A 19,120-nucleotide genomic window follows, 5' to 3' on the forward strand; every position below is an offset into this window, starting at 1 on the left:
TGCATCCCAATTCTATGAATTGTGTGATGAAAAGGAAAGTTCATATACTGTCAGATTCAGATTAAGTTATAATTGCACAAAAATGCCTGATATGACTTGACTTACCCTGCTGACAACCCTTTTCTTAATCCAAGTATACAAAGTCAAAGCAGAGGCCTTTCTTAATCTCTTAATTTTCAAAGTCAAGTGGAATGTTAGTTTCAAAAATCAAGAGCGAATCATGATATAAACTCTGCAATCTGCAGGGAAAAAGACAGGAAAATCTCGTCTCCCCCGGGTTGTACGGCAATTTATTCTGTGACATATTGTAAGGAAGCTTGCAATCAAGTACCGTGAACCACTTTAAATTAACCATTCATACCAGTCGGCGTTTTCCCATCCATGTTGCTCAAATTACATGCCATATAAAGCTCTGGATGAAATTTCCATGATTTATTTAAACTGTTGAGCATATGTATATGTTCATCTATGTATAGGTTGATCTTGGCATTCGTGGGAGAACATCAATTTTCTTCTTCGTTGTTTTTTTCAGAGAAAAAAAATCATCATAGATTTATATTAAGAAAATATAAAGATCTTCAATACATAAGTTGTTGGCAATCTTTTTCGTTGCTTTGTACGCATTAATTTACCCAAAACATCATTTTTATTTGTTTTTTTTTAAACATAAACTTATTAGAAATGCCAATCTCTTTTACCTTATTTGATCGAGAACAAAATACCAATTTACTAGAAACACCCATCTCCTAAAACATCATTTTTATTTTTATTTGTTTTGTAGAGATCAACTTATTAAAGATACTGATCTCTTTTATTTTATTTGATCGAGAACAAAACACCAACCTACCAGAAACACCAATCCTCACAACATCATCCTTATTTACTTCTATGTAGACATCAACTTATTAAATATATTAGTTCCCTTTATCTTAAATATATCTTATTTAATCAAGAACAAAACACCAACTTACTAGAAACACCAATCCCCTAATCCCCTTTATCTTATAGAAACACCAATCCCCTTTCTTATTAATGGAAAAAAAATATTGTATAAATCCTCTATCAGCCCTCTCCTACATCAGATGGCCCAGAGAGATCCATGATTTCTGTAAACTGTTTAGCATGTGTCTGTAATGTTCATGTACCTATGGATTGATGGAAATAAAACAAAACGGACGATGAATCTGTCGAGCTCACTGACAGACAATTTATATATGAAGTCCGGTCAGTGCATGAGTGCAACAAAAAAATTCAGAGAACCGCTGGGTAAAAAGCCCAAGCATTGCATCACCGCCTAATAATTTCAATTTCCATAACCATCCAAGAGAGTGCAGTTTTCTTACCACAAAATTCCAAATAAAAATCTGACAACGTCCCATGTCTGTCTGACTGTATGAATGAAGCGATTCACATGTTTACCATTTCCAGTCCGTCGTATGTGAAAGGAGGAGTCGGAGGTTACACACTTTCCATGGCGAGAAACACCCACGCACCCACCCAGGCAAAAAGTTTACAGAAAAAAAAAATGAAAAGGAAGGCAGGCAGTCAGTTCCAGTACTTTCTCCCTGCCCTACCTGCCAAGAGATTCTCACAATGATCGTGGAAAACAGCTCGCGCAGTCAGCGCCAATCAAGAAGAAAAAAAAAGAAAGAAAAAGCGCCCAAATCGGTGCTTTACTCATTAGGGCATTGAAAGCAGCCCCCACACCCAATCACAAACAATACCCTCCCCATTTAACTATTAACGATGTCAGTCTATGAAAAAAACATACCAAAACTCACAAACAATACCCTCCCCATTTAATTATTAATGATGTCAGTCTATGAAAAAAACATACCAAAACCCAATCTCAGACTCCATGTCAACCATGAAAATGTACTGAATTTGGTCATGATGAGCTGGGTAGCAATAATACCTGCCTGCTTAGCCACCGCCAGGCAAGATAAATGTCTTCCTCTTTGCAACAACACAGCCATGGAGATGGAGATGGTGAACCACTTGCAGGTAAACTTCCCCATCATTCACTTTATGAAGTTATTAGACCTACTAGTTCTTTCGTTCCTCATGGACCCATTTTTTCACTACATTAGAATAGTTATTTCCTGGCTTTGAACCAGGCTCTGCAATATTTGAATTGATTAGGTTACCCAGAAGCAGGTTTTGTTAACTTACTTTGGCCTTCTGATTACAGATTCTATCTCTATGGTGTCCCTGGGATGGTGGACAAAATGTGTTAGATCTGGACCTGTTTTTAGAGCTCGGAGAGCCCAGAAGGAACAGGAGCAAATGGTGGCTAGAAATTAAGGTAGAGTGTGCCTGGCTCCCTGTATGCCACTTACAAATCTAATCCTCATTGGATTGGCTTTATATGTGGCTTGCAGGGAGACAAGCACACTTCTCAACTTTCACTCCCGTCTGATTTCTCATTTAAACATTCAACTTTCACTCCTGTATGATTTCTCATTCAAATATTGCCTCTTTCATCTTTAATCGAACATTTAAACCCTTATTCATGTTAAAACAATAAAAGATGCAAATGCTAACTAGGTATCCAGACCAAACCAGGGCTTTGAAGGTTTTTGTAGTTAGATAATTTTGTTCATAAGCAGTTAAAGAGTTACGTTGAAGGTCTTTTGCTCCACAAATTTGGAAGTTTCATACATTAATTTGAAGCCTGGTTGAACTGTGCCTTTACTTTCTTGATCCACCTTTCCTCACATTCATTGAATCCAACAGTTTCTTTGACAATCTCAATTTTAAGAGCAAATAAAGTATTTTTATGGTTGGTATTGTTCAAGATATTCTTAAATGTATAACAGTTAAACTATGTTATAAATAAAATATCTTTCTGGTTAATATTGTTCAAAGATTTTGAAATCTACACGAACATAAAACAATTAAACTACAGTGTAAATTATAGTCACAAACTTAAAACTTCTATAACTTCCTGATACTAGTTTCAGAAGTTATTACTGATAGAGAAAAATAGTTGACACAAACTTAAAACCTATATATCTTCCTGATACTAGTTTCAGAAGTGATTACTCAGAGAAAAATAGTTGCTTGTATTAGACTCTGATCCATTCCTTCCTCAAAGGAGAAAACCAGTTATGTATTGCATTACAGTGAGTTCATTGATGATATATTCTGATACAAATTTACAAATTTCCTTCATGGCAGTATGCCTGCATACTTGGCCAAGAAGGTAAAAACTAAACATTCCTTCTTCGGCATGATGTCTCTAACAGGTTTCCGTAAACATGCTTTCCTCGTGATGATATCGTGAACAAGTTTTAGCATCAATTTACAGAAGGCAGAAACCAATTCTGTGCATACCAACCATTTCTGTACAGGACATCTGGTTTGATAAGCCATGAACTGGAGTTTTTCAGTGATTTCATAGTCGAAACTCAGTATTAGGTCAATTTTTTTTCTGGATGAGATCTGCACCAACCAAATGCGTTCCATGTTATCATATCACCAAAAGGAGCTTTTAATATGAATGCAAGTCAAAGTTTTTTAGAATACTGTAATCCCTTTGATAGGAATGAAGGTTATGGGGATAAGTCCATTTAGAAGTTTTTAATATGAAGGGACGTTAAAGAAATTTTGAAATAGCATATCTTCTTTAAGAGTAAGGGAATAGCTTTATCTTAATTTAGGCTTATTAGGTAAGTGGATTTTATACAAGTTTTTAATATGGATGTAAATTGTAAAATGGTATATTTTTTTAATAGTAAATGGTTGGGATTAATAGCGTTAATTTTACTTATCAAATTTAAGATGCGGAATTGTTGGCTTATATTTATTTTATTTTTTAATTGAAAATAGTGAAGGTATACTATTAAAAATTGTAGTTATGTTAAGTTTGGTAGCTTATCCAAAACTTAAAGCCAGATAGGCACATTATAAAGTAAATGCTTAGAATTCTAATAACTTAGGAATCATGGAAATTAACAAAAAAATCTGGTGACTAGCAGCAGCAGGTCAGGGTTAAATTTGTTGGGATAGAATCTTGCTTTTATATCTCCAAGTTTTCAACCAGTTGGTTCATGATGCCTTCTTTAAATTGGTTTGGATTGAGTTTATTGGCATTATTTGGTTAGAGGTTATGCATTATATGTCTATGCAAATTTACTTCCATATTTTTTAGCAAATTATATTTAGATTCTAAGATAGCAATTTGCTTTTTTGTTGTGTCAAACTACTTACAGTTAATGTAAATCGAAAATTGGATTGATACTTATTGTTATGAACTTTTGAGGTGACCAAAAATATGGAGGTCTTATTTCACTAAACAATTTTCCATGGGTTCAATGAATTTTGTTGATTTCTTATAGCTCCTTATAATCCATCACTACAACACCTAGCTAAGGTCATATATGAATTAATAATCCAAGACCAAACAAACCAGCAAGCCTATAGAACCACTACTAAAACTCCCCCAAGTTGACAAGCAACAAAATTCCCTAAACACAATCTTGAACCAACCAAAAAACTTCTATTAAAAATAAGTGATGACAATTTTTTTGAGATATGCAACTTAAAAACTTTAGATAAAAAGCGAAACCAACCAAAAAACAATTCACACATATTATATGTAACTACTCTATAAAACTATGGTATGTATGCCATTTATGTCCTTAAATGAAAAACAACAACATCTAAATAGCAATCAACTAGTTGAACAAATTTTCACCTCTCATATATTTCGTTCCTTGACAAATCTTCATAATCCCACCTTGTGAGTGTTGATTGCAATTGTTGCTTCAATTCTAGCTTCACCCTGGATTCGAGCATGCGAGGGGAAGCTTTAGTCGTGTCATGTGATTTTCCACATGTTGGAAACGAGGCCATGTGAAGCGATAATGGATCAATTATGGCCTTTAGGTTTTTGGATATTTGATTAAGGTATGATTTGTTTAGTTTTTTATCCTTATCACTTCTAAGTTGTGGTCTTGTGTGCAAGTGAATCAAACTGTTGATTGTTTTCCTTTAGAACTTAATAAATGGAGATATTTGGAATGTTGTTAATCTTTTATTTGGAAGTCGTTTCTAATCAATTGAAGGAATCTTTGAAATGTTGTTAACTTTTTATTCAACTTAAGCTAATATTAAGATGAGTTTTTAATGGATTGAAGGAATTTTCAATACCATAAGATTTATTGTTTTAAGAGATACATTCCAACTTAATCTAAAAGAGATATGGTAAAAATATTTCTCTCTTACTCTCAATTATAAATAAAATATTTCCATGTTTATATCAACTTTTAAAATTCTTTTAAAATAATTGAAACAAAAACAAATGATATTATTTATATTTTCATATTTTAAATGAATACATCTATAAACCATTTGCACATCCATGTTAACTAATTTGTCATATATATATATATATATATATATATATATATATATATATATAAACTATAATAAAATATTTCAAAAGTAAAAGGATTCAATTCCTTGCTTATAACAACAATAAGAGGGTACCGAAATTGTAATAAAACATTTCAAAAGTAAAAAGATTCCATTCCTTGCTAATAACAATAATAAGAGGGAGACATGTATATTTTTATAGCATTTTGAGTATTATCATCATGTTGTTTACATAGTCCAAGTATCCAAGTGATTTTCAAGGGGGTGTATATATATATGTAGTGGGGTGGGGGGGTGGGGGCGGGGGGGGGAGAGATAGAGAGAGAAATTGATTCAACTTAACCATGATCTATCAAGTCCAATGAGGAACCAAACTTTTGGATGTGCAAATTTCGCTCTTGGAGCTTGCTACTGGCTAGATCCGTGGTTAAGATGAATCTATATTGCTAATTATGCTTAAATATCCCATTATTATTATAAATTGAATTCAAAAATTTAGAAGTATTAATAAAGCATATGCTTCAATTTAATTCTCATACTAGATAACTAAAATTTTCTTTTAAAATCAATTATGATGCCACCCTTTGTGTCTACTACTGGTAGTGGAACTTATATAGTTTCTAAACATTTTATCCTAATTTAAATTTATTAAAAAGAGATATAAATTTTGTAAACAAGAATCAACTAATAATGTCATTTTAAATTAAATTTGTTAGGAATGGACAACAACATATTTATTATTTTTTCTTATATATTTATTTAATTTTTTATTATTTTTTCTTATATATTTATTTAATTTTAATTTATATTGGTTAATTATTTTATTTAATTTAGATTTATAAAAAAAGAGATTTACATTTTTGTTTTTTCTATTATTATTTTTATGTTTATTTAAAAGCAATAATCTTTATATAACTAGATAATAATAGTTATAATAATAATAATCTATTTTTAAGGTTATTGAGAAGCCAAAGACCAAACACCAAATTGGTGTATGAGACTTCATTGTTTTGTGGGACAAGGGACATACTCTAACTTGAACCCAAAACCTCTTACGAGGTAGCTTAAGCCCAATAAAACCTCTTACAAGGCAGCACATATTCTTAACCTTAAGTCCAATAAGAAACACATCACACACATCACACAGAGGGTGACCCAAAAGTCTAGAAAATTGAACCCATGACATCTCAATAGAAAATGTGCTTTAAGTGGGACTTGACCAATTGAATTAACCCCAATTTTCTTTTTCTTTTTCTTTTACAACTTATTGAGTCTTTAAAAGATGGATGGTAACCTTCTATGTAGTTTCCAAATTTCATATTATACTACACTATACAATCTAGGTATAACTTAAATGCCCCAGAAGAGTCTCATATGGAACTTATGAAATACTTGTTCGTGCCCTAGAAAGTACCAAAAAATATCAATGAAATTAATAAAATTGTAAGAACTTCTTCCTATGGCCTATATTCCTTAATTATTTAGTTTTTAATTTGAATTGAAGTTGTGTAAATTATTTTAAAATAAATGTAATTATTATTTATTTTTAATTTGAATTGAGGTTGTATAAGTTATTTTAAAATAAATGTAATTATAATTGATAAGAAAATTGTTACTTTGTATTATTCCTTAGTTATTTGGTTTTTAATTTGAAGTGAAGTCGTGTAAGCTATTCTAAACTAAATATTATTATAATTTATAAGAAAAATTGAAGTTTTTAAAATTATTTTGAAATAAATTTAATAATAACTTATAAAAAAATTGTTAATTTGTATTAAATATTCTGATAAAAAAATATATATTACATAAAAAATAAAACTAAAATAAATAGTATTTTTCAAAAATAAAAATAAAATTTACATAGATCCAAAAAGTAATCTCTTTAAAATATTTTATATGAAAGTGATAATAAGTATTTATTTCAACTAATTATAATAGCATTAAATCTTAATATATAACTATTTAAGAGTACATGACATGTAATAACTTAAAGAAAAAAACTCAGATAAAAAGATTTGCAAAACTAGACATAATCATAAAGATTAAAAAAAACACATTTCCATTAAGAAAGTAGCAAAAGTATCCCATAGTTTTAACTATAATATTAACATTCTCATTAAAAATAGATTAATATTATATTTTAAATTCGTAAAATACAATGAAAAAAGAAAAAATCAAAAGCTTTTTAAATTTCTTACTATCCCAAAATAAGAAGATCATTAAAAACTTGAAATTCAATGAAAACAAAAAAAAAAGATAAACATACCCACACCAAGCATTAGAACTGGAAAAGGAGAGGCCTCTTCTATAGCATCTTAATATTATTTTTATATATCTCCAAAATCTATCAAGGAGAAAGTAGGGAATTTTATCAAGATTAATAGACAAAATGACTATATCATAAATAGCAACGTTCAGAAACTTTTAACATTTATTGACTATCTTCCTAGCCCACTTTACTGGATAAAAGTATTGGTAATTTCAAAACCAAAATATTTCTATTCATATTGTTCAAAGATTTCAAAAATTACAAAATATAAAATAGTTAAATTATTTTTTCAAATGGGGTGTGATTCTTGAAAGAGGGTGTTTCATATATCTCTTAAATTACATCATATTACATTATGTTTATATATAGTTACGTCATCAGAAATTATTATTAAACCCTCCCAACCACCCTTTCTGATACTAGTTTCAAAATGGTATCCATACCTATTAACTAGTTTTTATACTAGTTTCACTTTTATTAATTTCATTGATACCATTCCGATACTAGTTTCAGAATTAATTACTCTGATATTAGTTTTAGGATTGATTATTCATAGAGAAAAAAAGTTGCTTTCTAACTGTGATCCGTTTCTTCCACGAACGGGAAAACCAGTTATTTATCTCATTACAGTGAGTTGATTAATGATATCTTCTGATACAAATTTCTTTCATGGCAGTACGCCTGCATACTTAGCCAAAATAATAAAAACTAAATGTGCCTTCCTCGTTATGATATCTCGAACATGTTTTGAAACCAGTTCTGTGCATGGAAACCATTTCTGTACAGGTCATCTGGTTTGATATATAGGCCATGAATTGGAGTTTTTCAGTGCTTTCATAGTCAAAACTCAGTATTGGGTCAATGTTTTCCTTGATGAGATCTGCACCATCCAAATGCATTTCATGTTATGATGTCACAATGAGGAGCTTTTAGTATAAAAGCGCGTCAAAGAAATTTTAGAATCGAGGAAGTGAAGGTTCCGCGATAGGTCCATTTTTTTGCGAGGAATTTTTTAAGGTCTTAATCTGAAGGCACGTTAATGTAATATTAAAATAATATAGTTTCCCTTAACAGTAAGAAAAAGTCAAGTTATAGCTTTATCTTAATCTAGAAAGTGGATTTTATACCCGTGCTTGATCCGGAGGTAAACTTCAAAATATCACATTTTCTTGACTGGTAAGTGCTGGATATTAATGGTGATATTTCACCTATCAGAATTTAATGGGGAAACATCGTTGATTTAAAAATTTTAACTGTGATTGGAAATGGTATATTATTTAAAAAAAACTGTAGTTATGTTAGATTTGGATTAAAATTAGTAGATTGTGAAGTAAATATTTAGAATTCTAATAAGTTGAAAAAATATGAGATTTTTTTAAAAATATGATCACTGGTAGTTTTTTTTAGGTTTAAATTTGTTGCTATAGAATTTTGCTTTTAGATTTCTCTGTTCTCAATTAATTAGTGTATGATCTCATATTCCTTTAAATTGCTTTGGACTGAGTTCATTGGCATCCTTTGGTTAGAGGTCTCTAATTATGTGCAAATGTACCTCCATATTCTTTAGCAAACTACATTTAGTTTCTAGGGTAGCAATATGTTGTTTTTGTTGTGTCAAAGTACCCATAATTATGCAAATACAAATGTTCATTGTTATGAACTTTTGAGGTGACCAAAAATATGGAAGTCTCATTTATCTAATTAATCATGCACTCACACACCAAGTATTACCAAATATCCTCAGTTGCTTACTACAATTTACCACATAAAGATGATATCCTATGGCAAAGTATTTAATTTGCTGACACCTCTATCATAACAAGACTGTCCAAGATAAACACATCATAATCTTCTAATTCCACCAAAGATACTTAATTTATACCTTAACTTCAATGGAGAAGCATTTAACAGTCATTTCATTGTCCAACCCTTCTTATTGGTTTTAATCTCTCAGTATTTATAATCTAACTAAATACCCGTAAAAATATAAGTAAATATACCCACATAAAATTGAGTTATACAAATATACTCATTGAATATATTGCATGCTGCCCACCTATAAATACTCAAAGGGCAATTTTTGCACAACTGAGGCCAGTTGATGAAATGCCCTATTTTTAGAAAGTTAGTGTATGCCTTGTCCATTAATGGAAAATATGCATGTCTTCTACTTTCATATCCTCATAGAAGATATCATTGCAAATACATGCCATGCCAAATTGTTTGGTGTAAGTGATGGATTCACTGAACCCCTACTTCGCTAGTAATGTGTGATTTAAATGAAGTGTGTGTACAATGGCCTTCTTTTAATTATTTCCAGGCCAATGTAGGGTCATTGCTCAAATTTGAATTAAATTTTTTAGGCAGAGTTTAATTTATTTTGGTTATATATATGTATATATATTTAAAAAATTATTTTATATATAAATGGTTATTTTATATATGAAAATGGTACCAAATATTTAATGTTTTGAAAACATAATGGTTACATGTACGAACTACTAAAAAATAAAAGAGAGAGAAAATAAAGGTGGAAATAATCAGCTTTAATGGGATATGATGTAAAGTCCCTTTGTAATATTTATATTCTTCAAATCAAAAAACCTATAACAAAATTGGGTTAAAAGCTGGATAAAAGTAATAAAGTTCATTCTGAATAAAAGCAGGAGTCATCATTACAATCAGGCCACGAAGCCTTTTATGGTAAGAGGATAACCCGAGAGATTAGTGACTATGTATAATAATCACACTACATTTTTGGAAATTATGGGAAACAAGGAATGGATGTTGAGGAAACAAAAGTGGTGCATCGATCTCTGCGTCAAAAAATTGGTCATGTTTCAAGCTGAGGCCCTGGATAGTTGTCAGAAGAGGTGGATGATGTCACCCACATCTATTCGGAATAGAGAACCGTTTGGAGCACCAAATTTTGCACGGGCACTCAGCAGGGTGCCAAGATATGTGGCGTGCATCCAAACATGTGGGGTCCGATGGATGGGAATTCGATTCCAGTACCCTATTCTATGGCTGCCAGCAGAACACTACACCCCAGCCTATAATGTACCAAATGATTGGTGGAAGGAAGTTCTCCTCTCAGAAGGGTTCAAGGTTCCAGGAATAGAAATGGCCAAGGAATATGATCTCGCCCAGCTTCAGGAAGCACACAGCCTATCCAACCCAGACCTGTGGAGACGACGAGCTGCACGAGGGCGTGCAGAAGGCTAGTTGGGGGGAGATGTTGGGCACCAAATTGGCCTATATTTTCCTTGCATTTCCACTCCTCTTTTCATCCTTTTTGCATTCATTCGCATATATTTACTGTGTAACATTATGAGGTAATTCCCCTTTATCGTCTCTTGGGATATTTAATTAATGAAGTAGAGTCATGAAGGTTTCTACCTACACAAACCACTAAAACTTGTGATGACCGCAGATTATCGTAGCAATTTCGTGATTCACAGCAGCTGATCTACCATGACGAAGCAGCATAACTGATTGTAGCTGCTCAACCCGTTTTTGACCATTCCTGTTCTTGCTCTCTCGGCGCTAGTGCTGTGATACAACTGATGTATATCTTTGGGCATATAGTTGCCAGGTTTTGGGGAGAATTATTCTCCTTTGTATTGTATAAAATATGGGTCATTCTTGTATCAAGGGGGGACCCCTGTATGGTATTGTAATAGCATTATTCAGATTAATAACATATAAACCATTTTGCTGATATATCACTTGTTGTGAGTAACGCAACCCTAATTAGAGAGCTGGGCCCGCTCTTCTAATCAGGTGCTGCATGTTTCCTTAGGTTGTGTGTATTTTCTATTGTTGTGTTTATTTCTTGTCGCTATTACAGATCTCTTAGATAACCGTGAATACCGTTTTACGTTCTGCAGTTGAGTTTTACTTCTGTTTCACAAACCCTTGGTTGAGGGAAAATCGTAACATTGCCCCTGCATATACCTCGCATGTTTCCTTGAAAAGAATACGCACCCAGATTGATACATTAATGTAGGAAAAGGAGTGGATAATTTGTTCATACCTGGACACCAACACAGGGCTACACGTAACAAGGAGGAAGAAAAGCGGTGGACCAGGGAAATAAAAGGAAGGGAGTACTACTAAGACAGGTAGAAAATTTTTACTGAGGAAATGAAGTGCAGGAAGGAGGAAATCACTGAGAAAGCTACAGATTGAGAGAAGCCTCAATTATTCTTGAGTTTTTGGGCACGAGGGCAGAGTACCTCATTTGTGAAGTACTTTGAAACTGGGTACCGAGGTCGTGCCCAATTTGGCTGGGAGGTTTTGGTCATTTTGATAACGAAAGCGGGAACAACAGCCACCAGAAACATCGTCAGATAGAAGTTCGACTTCAGAAACACTCCAAACAAAATTTACAAGTATTTATTGATGATTTGTCAAATTTCAAAGAATGTCTGCTTGTCTCATAAATTTAAAGGTTCAATTATGTAAGAATGATAAATTAGGGCTTTACGTTGTTATGTGCTCTAATACCATAATGTAAAGCCCATAACAGGGATAAAGCCCTAATTTATCATTCTTACAGAATTGAACCTTTAAATTTATGATACAAGTAGACATTCTTTGAAATTTAACAAATCATCAATAAATACTTACTTGTAAATTTTGTTTGGAGTGTTCCTGAGGTCGAAATTTTGTCTGATGATGTTTCTGGTCACTGTTGTTCTCGCTTTCATTATCAAAATTACCAAAACCTCCTAGCCAAAACAAGGCATGACCTCAATACCAAGTTTCAAAGTACTTCACAAATGAGGTACTCTGCCCCGATGCCCAAAAAATTCAAGAATAATTGAGGCTTCTCTCAATCTGTAGCTTTCTCAGTGGTTTCCTCTTTCTTGCACTACCTACACTTCATTTCCTCAGTCAAAATTTTCTCCATGTCTCAGTAGTACTCCCTTACTTTTATTTCCCCAGTCCACCGCTTTTCTTCCTCCTTGTTACGTGGAGCCATGCATGCTATAGATTTGATCAAATCTTTTTATCCATATTTGATTTATGATTCTGCCTTTTATAATTTTTAATTGAGTCAGTTCATCCTTTTAGAGGATAGATTTTATATATGTAGTTTTTTATTATTTTTATTAATATTAACTTTATTCAAATATTAAATTAATTAATTTAATTTATAATTTTAATTAAATTGTTTTATTATTTTATTTATTTAAACAATTGTAACATAATTTATATTTTCCTTTGATTAAGGATTTATCATTTGTATATGTAAGGGTGGTATACCTACTAAATACCCAACTTAATATATTTTCATTATATTTTGATAAGTTAGAATTTACTTTGATGATTGATTTATTAACTTAAGTTTAGATATTTTTCCATATTAGTCGGTATGTATACTATTGCAATACATGTGGGTCATGCATATGTAGCTATCATATGGATGTCTTGTATGTATGCTAATATTCTCATTCTATTTGTAATTGTAGGTGGGCCATTACATACATCCTGTTATCACTCAGGTTGTCCCTTGGCTCCTTAAGGGATACGGTCGAGGTAACCACAAACCAATCTTTGGGCTGCAGGTCCTAGCCTACCTGCAATCAGAGAGGGCTCTCTCTTTATGATTTAACTTTGTTTTGGGTTGATTTTAGGCTAGTTATGGTGTACATGGGTTTTGTTTTGATTTTGGTGGGAAGGATGATGTTTTCAAGCAGAGTTGGGATGCATAAAGTGAGAAGTTCAAACCATTGGGCATGGAGTCATGGATTAGGGCTTGCTGTTGCGTTTTCTTGGTCACAAGAGGAATACAGAGTAGGATAGCTACACATAGAACAATATCAGGCTGGAATAAAGATGGATGAAGGTCAGAGATGAAAGGCAACTAAGAATCTTTCATTAGCTAACAGAGAGGGAAGGTGAATGAAAGTTTGTCTAGGAGCAGTCAAGAATTCCTAAATAACAGTCATATGTGAAAGAAACAGGGTAAAAATGATCATTTAAGTATGCATATTCATAACCATTTCTGAAGAAAACATATAGAAATAACAAGAACTGAGCATAGCGTGCAGTCAAGAAAAACCTAAGCTATTCTTCTTTCTTGCTATTTAGATGGTAACACAATGGTGATATAAACATATATAAACTGTAAACAAAGGTAGGAAAACACTTATTGAGCCATGTAGTAGCACAGGAATTCCACAGTCACTCTTTGGCCATTAAATAACACAATAGTCAGTTCTTCATCCAAAGCATTCCAGCAGTCTTTGATTATAGAGCTCTCAAAATATACAGCGCAAGTCTCGAATGAGGATTATCAACCAACCAACCCTTTAAACAATGAATTAGGGTGGTTTATATAGAGAAAATATCTAAAAATATCTATTACAGCAGACCTTAAACAGATCTGAGGGAAATGAGTTCTTTAACCTAATCTTGTCCTGAAATTAATGCAAGAAGATATTTATTTGAGCTGAGCTGGAGGCAGCTGTATCAAAATGAGTTAATATGGTGTCCTTGGTGGCTCGGTACAGTGTTTCTGCAATAACTATGTCTTGTCTTTATCTGCACTTCTAAGGCGGTTATGCTGCTTTTAGGTGGCTTTAATGTGCACTAATCCCGATCTGATGAGCTTTGAATGGCCTTTACTACTTCTTTGACTTGGATGGAAGCCTTTAATGTTCACCTGCTTTGATATTGCCGATCTGATACTCTTTGTCGCTTCACTGATACTCTTCAATTTAATCTGGGCTTTATCTTTCCTCTTATACTCTTTTATAGTTGAATCGGGCCACTTTCTCTCCCTTGATATGCTTGAAACTGTCAAATCGCCCCCTTTCTGCCCTTTCAAGGCAAAAATAGCTACTGCAAATGCTTTTCGTGGCCTCTAGAATGCTATCGGCGCTAGCCGATTGAATATGAACATACATGAAGAAATCCTGTTGCCTCCCGCGAATTTTTGGGTTTTGCAGGTAGTCGAGCCATGAGAAGCCCTCCATTTTGAGCATTTTTCTAAGCGCTAATCGTGCATTGAAAACTGCCTCATTTTTTCATTCCGGGCATCCTTTGCTGCGATTTTTGCCCTTCGCGCCTTTTTCAGTGATGATGTCAGCATGATGTCAGCGGTGGGTCCCGGTACGGCATGATGACGTGGCAGTACGACAGGGTGATGTGGCAGAGGACACGGTGGCAGGGTAGGGACGCTGACAGATGCGGTGGCAGTGACACGTAGCAGTGGCGGGTTGACGCAGAGGTGACGTAGCGCTGTCGAGGTGCTGACGTCAGGAGCAGAGAGACAGAAGGCGGTTTATGGTTTTATCGGACCACCTTCTGTACAAGGGCGGTAATTGTTAGAGGGGCTCCGATACAATCGCGTGGAGACACGCGTCTTTTGTATGGTGGGGAAACCGCTAGCCTATCGGAGGCTAAGCGTCGGATGTCGGGGCGGCTCCGAAATCGCCGAGAGCCGTCGGATCTGGGAGGGCGGATCGGAGGGCTGACGGAGCGCGGAGCTGACGGCAGGTTTGTGCGCGGGGCCCGCTGAATATTTTATCATTTATTTATGTGGCGGGGGGGTCAAAACTTTGGGTTTGTGGGTTATATGGGTTTTATGTGGGCGCCGATGGTTATTAATTTAACCGAATATCAAATTAATCCCAAATAAAATGTATGCGCGGGGGATACTGCTATAAGGTTTATGTGTGAGAGAGGGGGGGTATGGTTATTAATTTAACCAAAGGTTAAACTAACTCCAGGTTAAAACGCGGAAGGGCTAATGCCAAGCCCCAAATGAACTTGGCATTTCCCCAAACTGATGTTATAGGGCTATAGTGCCAGGGGATGGGAATATGTACATAGGGGAGCTATTTAGTGCTTTTTAGTAAGGGGAAGGGGAAATAGATAGGGATTTACATAATAATGTTAGAAGTTAATATGAAAATGACAAGAAAGCGCTAAGTTCAGAGATCTTAGGCCACTTAAAAGGGAAAAATGATTTATAGAGTGAAGAAGAGTATTCCTAAGCAAAGCAAACCTTTACTTAGGCCAATGATACGACAAATGATGAAACTTAAGAGATATCAAGCAGATCTTGACCTCTTTGGGGAGGTTAGTGAATGATTTGGGGAATAAGAAGAAGGGGGAGTTAGACATGCCTCGCTTGAGCTCCTCCAAATGAAAAATTGCCTCATAATTGTGATCTGAATAGATATAACACTTGAAAACATGAAATGGATCACATAGCTTGATTCTGCAACCACAAAACTACTTACCCAGCCTACTTACCTAGCATTTTTTCTTCTTTTTGCATGTGTGCACTTAGACTTGCAGACCCTGATTGTCTTCTTTTCTTTTGACTGCCCTCCTATCTAAATCTACCCTTGTCTCTTCCAAGGGCCCAGATTAAGCAGTTGGGCTCCTTCATTTCTCTACCTAGCTACTCATCTACCAAGCTTAGGCTGTTTGGACAGATTTTCATTCTCTATCTTCTAAAACAAGCAATTTAAACCTAGGGGAGCCAAGATTAAGCTGTTTGGCTTTCCCTTAACTGTAAAACTCTTCAAGAATGGTATAATTCTTGAAAATGGAACTTCTTGGAAATATGGAACCTTGCAGCATGCAAAGATGACATATTTGGCATGTAAAACAGTCAATCATGAAATATGAAACCTATTGCAATAGGAGGCTAACAGTGGCTCCACTTGGGGATGGTTTTTCAGGATGAAAAGCCAAGAACAGCAGGTCAAAATGCCTTGATCTTCAATTGTTGTTGTAAACTAAAATTCTCCTTCTTCTCAATGCCTTTGACTGAACTCTTATAAGCTGATATGCAGTATCCTTTTGAGATGAATTGCAGAAAAATTACAGCTCTGCTTCTTGCCTTTTGGGTGCTTGTAAACATATTGAAATCTGCTTGAGCACTTCTTTGGAATTATTTCAAAAACAGAGATCTAAAATAGAGCTTTCTTTGATCTTTCCTTCAAAATTTGCTGCGTTGTTCCCTCTTATTGGCCTGTTATAAGAAAAAGTGCTGAAAATAAAAATATTAATGTGCAGATAGTATACAGAGCTGTGTTGCATTCAACAAAAGGGATCATGATAGTGCTTTGGCATTCGGCCATTGACAGGGCCTTCTTCAGCTGTGCTGCCATCCAAACTCTTTAGAAAATATGTGTTGTTGCCTTGAACAGCAGAAATAATAAAGGGGCCTTTCCACGGGAAGTCAAACTTGCCATGCTTTCCTTTGTCCTCTCTTCTTGAATCCCATCTTAAGACTTTGTTGCCTATGTAGAAATCTTCAACCTTGGTTCTTTTGTCAAACATTTTCTTGAGCTTCTCTTGTAAAATCTGAGCTCTGTCGTACACTTGTTCTCTTGTTTGCTACAAATGGATGGTTTGGTTTATTCTTCTTTGGATATCATTTGGCTCTGCCTGCATCTCTTGCAGCAATTTGATAACAGAGATTCTCAAAGAAGAGGGGAACTTGGCCTCCATGCCATAGACTAACTCATATGGGCTCATCCCAATGGATCTCTTGGTTGAAAATCTGTCTGCCCATAGGGCATTTACAAGCTTTTTGTGCCAGTTCTTCTTGTTCTGCTCCAAGACTTTCTTAATGATGTTAATCAGACTCTTGTTGGATGATTCGGCCAAGCCATTACCTTGAGGGTAATAGGCTGTGGAGTGACCTAAGGTAATGTGGAATTTGTGGCAAAAACTAATCATTTTCTTGGATTTGAAGGCAGCAACGTTATCTGTAATGATCTTCTCAGGACAACCAAATCTGGACAAAATGTTGGTTTCAAGGAATTGGATGATGGTGGAGTCATTGGCTTGCCTACATGGGATGGCTTCAATCCACTTGGTAAAGTAATCTGTGGCTGTTAGAATCCACTTATGCTGGCCAAAAGAGGATGGATGGATTTCTCCAATGAAGTCAAGACCCCATTGTTGAAAAGGCTTCTCAGTTGAAATGGGCTTAAGGGGCAAGGGCAGAAGCTTTCTTTTACCTTCAAAGATTTGGCATTTGTGGCATGAAACAACAAACTTTCTTACATCAGCAAACAAAGAGGGCCAATAGAAACCATCCCTTAGTATCTTATCAGCAGTGTACTTCCAATATAAGTGCCCTCCACAGTCCCCTGCATGAAATTCTTTCATGACACTGTCAGTTTCATTCATAGTTAGACAATTCAGCAATATTCCTTCATGATTTTTCCAAAACAGGGCACTATCTAAGACACAAAACTTTGATGCTTTCATTTTTAAAAATCTCTTTTTGGTTCTGGACAACCCTGGAGGAGCACACAGGTTTAACAATATATAACATATATTAGCATACCATGGGGATTGCAAAAAAGCTTGACTGATCTGTGAAGTCGCCAGCTCCTGTTCATTGTCCAGTTGATTAATGTCTAAGGCTTGAAAATTGGTTTCGGACATCAGTTTGGCTAAACCTTGTCCCTTTATCAGCTTGGTGGGTTTTATCTCAATGTCATACTCTAGGATATTGGCAATCCATTTGCCTCTTTTTCCTTCTATGCCCTCTTGAATTAATATGTCTTTTACAACAACATTTGGCACATAAGCAATCACTTGTGAATATAAAATGTAAATTCTGAAATCTTTGATTGCTTTAACAAGGGCATATGCTTGCTTCTCCATGATTTGGTACTTCAAGGGTGCATCTCTAAGGGCTCGGCTGAAAAATGCGATTGGCTTTTCATTTCCTTGATCATCTTTCTGCAAAAGGACAGCAGCAATGGTGTGTTCAGATGCAAATGAAAAAATGATGAAATCTTTATCAAATTGAGGACTTGTGAGGACTGGGGCTTGGGTTAAGGCAGATTTTATGCCCTCAAAGGCTTTTTTGGCCTCTAAAGTCCATTTTACCTTGGAATCCTTCTTTAACATTTTATTTAGCATTCTTATCAGCTCGACTAAGTTTGGGATAAATCTCCTTAGGAAATTGATCTTTCCTAAGAATGCTTGCAATTTTTTGATGTTTCTCGGATAAGGGATTTGCAAAATGGCTTGGATTCTTTCCAGATCTATTCTAATTCCATCTTTTGAAATGATATGGCCTAGTAATTTGCCTTCTTCTAGGCCGAAGAGAGATTTCTTAGGATTTAAGGAAATGCCATATTTCCTACAGGTTAGGAACACTTGCCTTAGGTGTTTAAGGTCCTCTTGATCAGATTTTGAGAAAGGAGTAAGGTCATCAAGGTAAACCACTAGGAAATCATGGATTTCCTTGGCAAATGCAATGTCCAAGGCCCTTTGAAAGGTAGCATCTGCATTCTTTAGTCCAAAAGGCATTTTCACATATTTAAAGGTTCCCCACGGTGTTGTAAAGGCTGTCTTGTCTTGGTCATTCGGGTGAACAAGTATTTGATTAAAACCTGAAAAGCCATCTAGCAAAGAAATTCTTGAAGACCCCACTACTCTTTGTAGAATGTGATCCATTTTTGGCAGTGGGTAGTGATC

The 19,120-nt window shown here is 34.6% G+C and overlaps 1 protein-coding gene across 2 annotated transcripts; it reads left to right on the forward strand.

Moving 5' to 3' along the window:
• Nucleotides 1-1,731: 1,731 nt before the first annotated feature.
• On the forward strand, nt 1,732-3,752 carry LOC149239794 (uncharacterized). Of its 2 annotated transcripts, none has more exons than XR_016245468.1 (3): nt 1,732-2,004; nt 2,192-2,450; nt 3,249-3,752. XR_016245468.1 is itself a non-coding variant. In XM_089367201.1 (3 exons), the coding sequence occupies exons 1-3, from the start codon at nt 1,810-1,812 to the stop codon at nt 3,273-3,275; spliced, it is 336 nt and encodes a 111-aa protein (XP_089223327.1). In that variant the 5' UTR covers nt 1,756-1,809; the 3' UTR covers nt 3,276-3,752. The 2 variants fall into 2 exon arrangements, 1 of the variants encoding a protein (XP_089223327.1); XM_089367201.1 differs by having other exon boundaries at nt 1,756-2,004; nt 2,192-2,305.
• The last annotated feature ends 15,368 nt before the right edge of the window (nt 3,753-19,120 follow it).

The sequence above is a fragment of the Pinus tabuliformis genome, chromosome 8, assembly GCF_031772625.1.
Source record: "Pinus tabuliformis cultivar Carrire ecotype Pingquan chromosome 8, CPIR1, whole genome shotgun sequence".
Classification (NCBI taxonomy): Eukaryota; Viridiplantae; Streptophyta; class Pinopsida; order Pinales; family Pinaceae; genus Pinus; species Pinus tabuliformis.

Coding starts and splice junctions, on each gene's coding strand:
- LOC149239794 (XM_089367201.1), top strand. CDS start 1,810: ATGATGTCAGTCTATGAAAAAAACATACCAAAACCCAATCTCAGACTC. Junction 2,005..2,191: donor AGATGGTGAACCACTTGCAG/GTAAACTTCCCC, acceptor TTCTGATTACAG/ATTCTATCTCTATGGTGTCC. Junction 2,306..3,248: donor AATGGTGGCTAGAAATTAAG/GTAGAGTGTGCC, acceptor TGTCTCTAACAG/GTTTCCGTAAACATGCTTTC.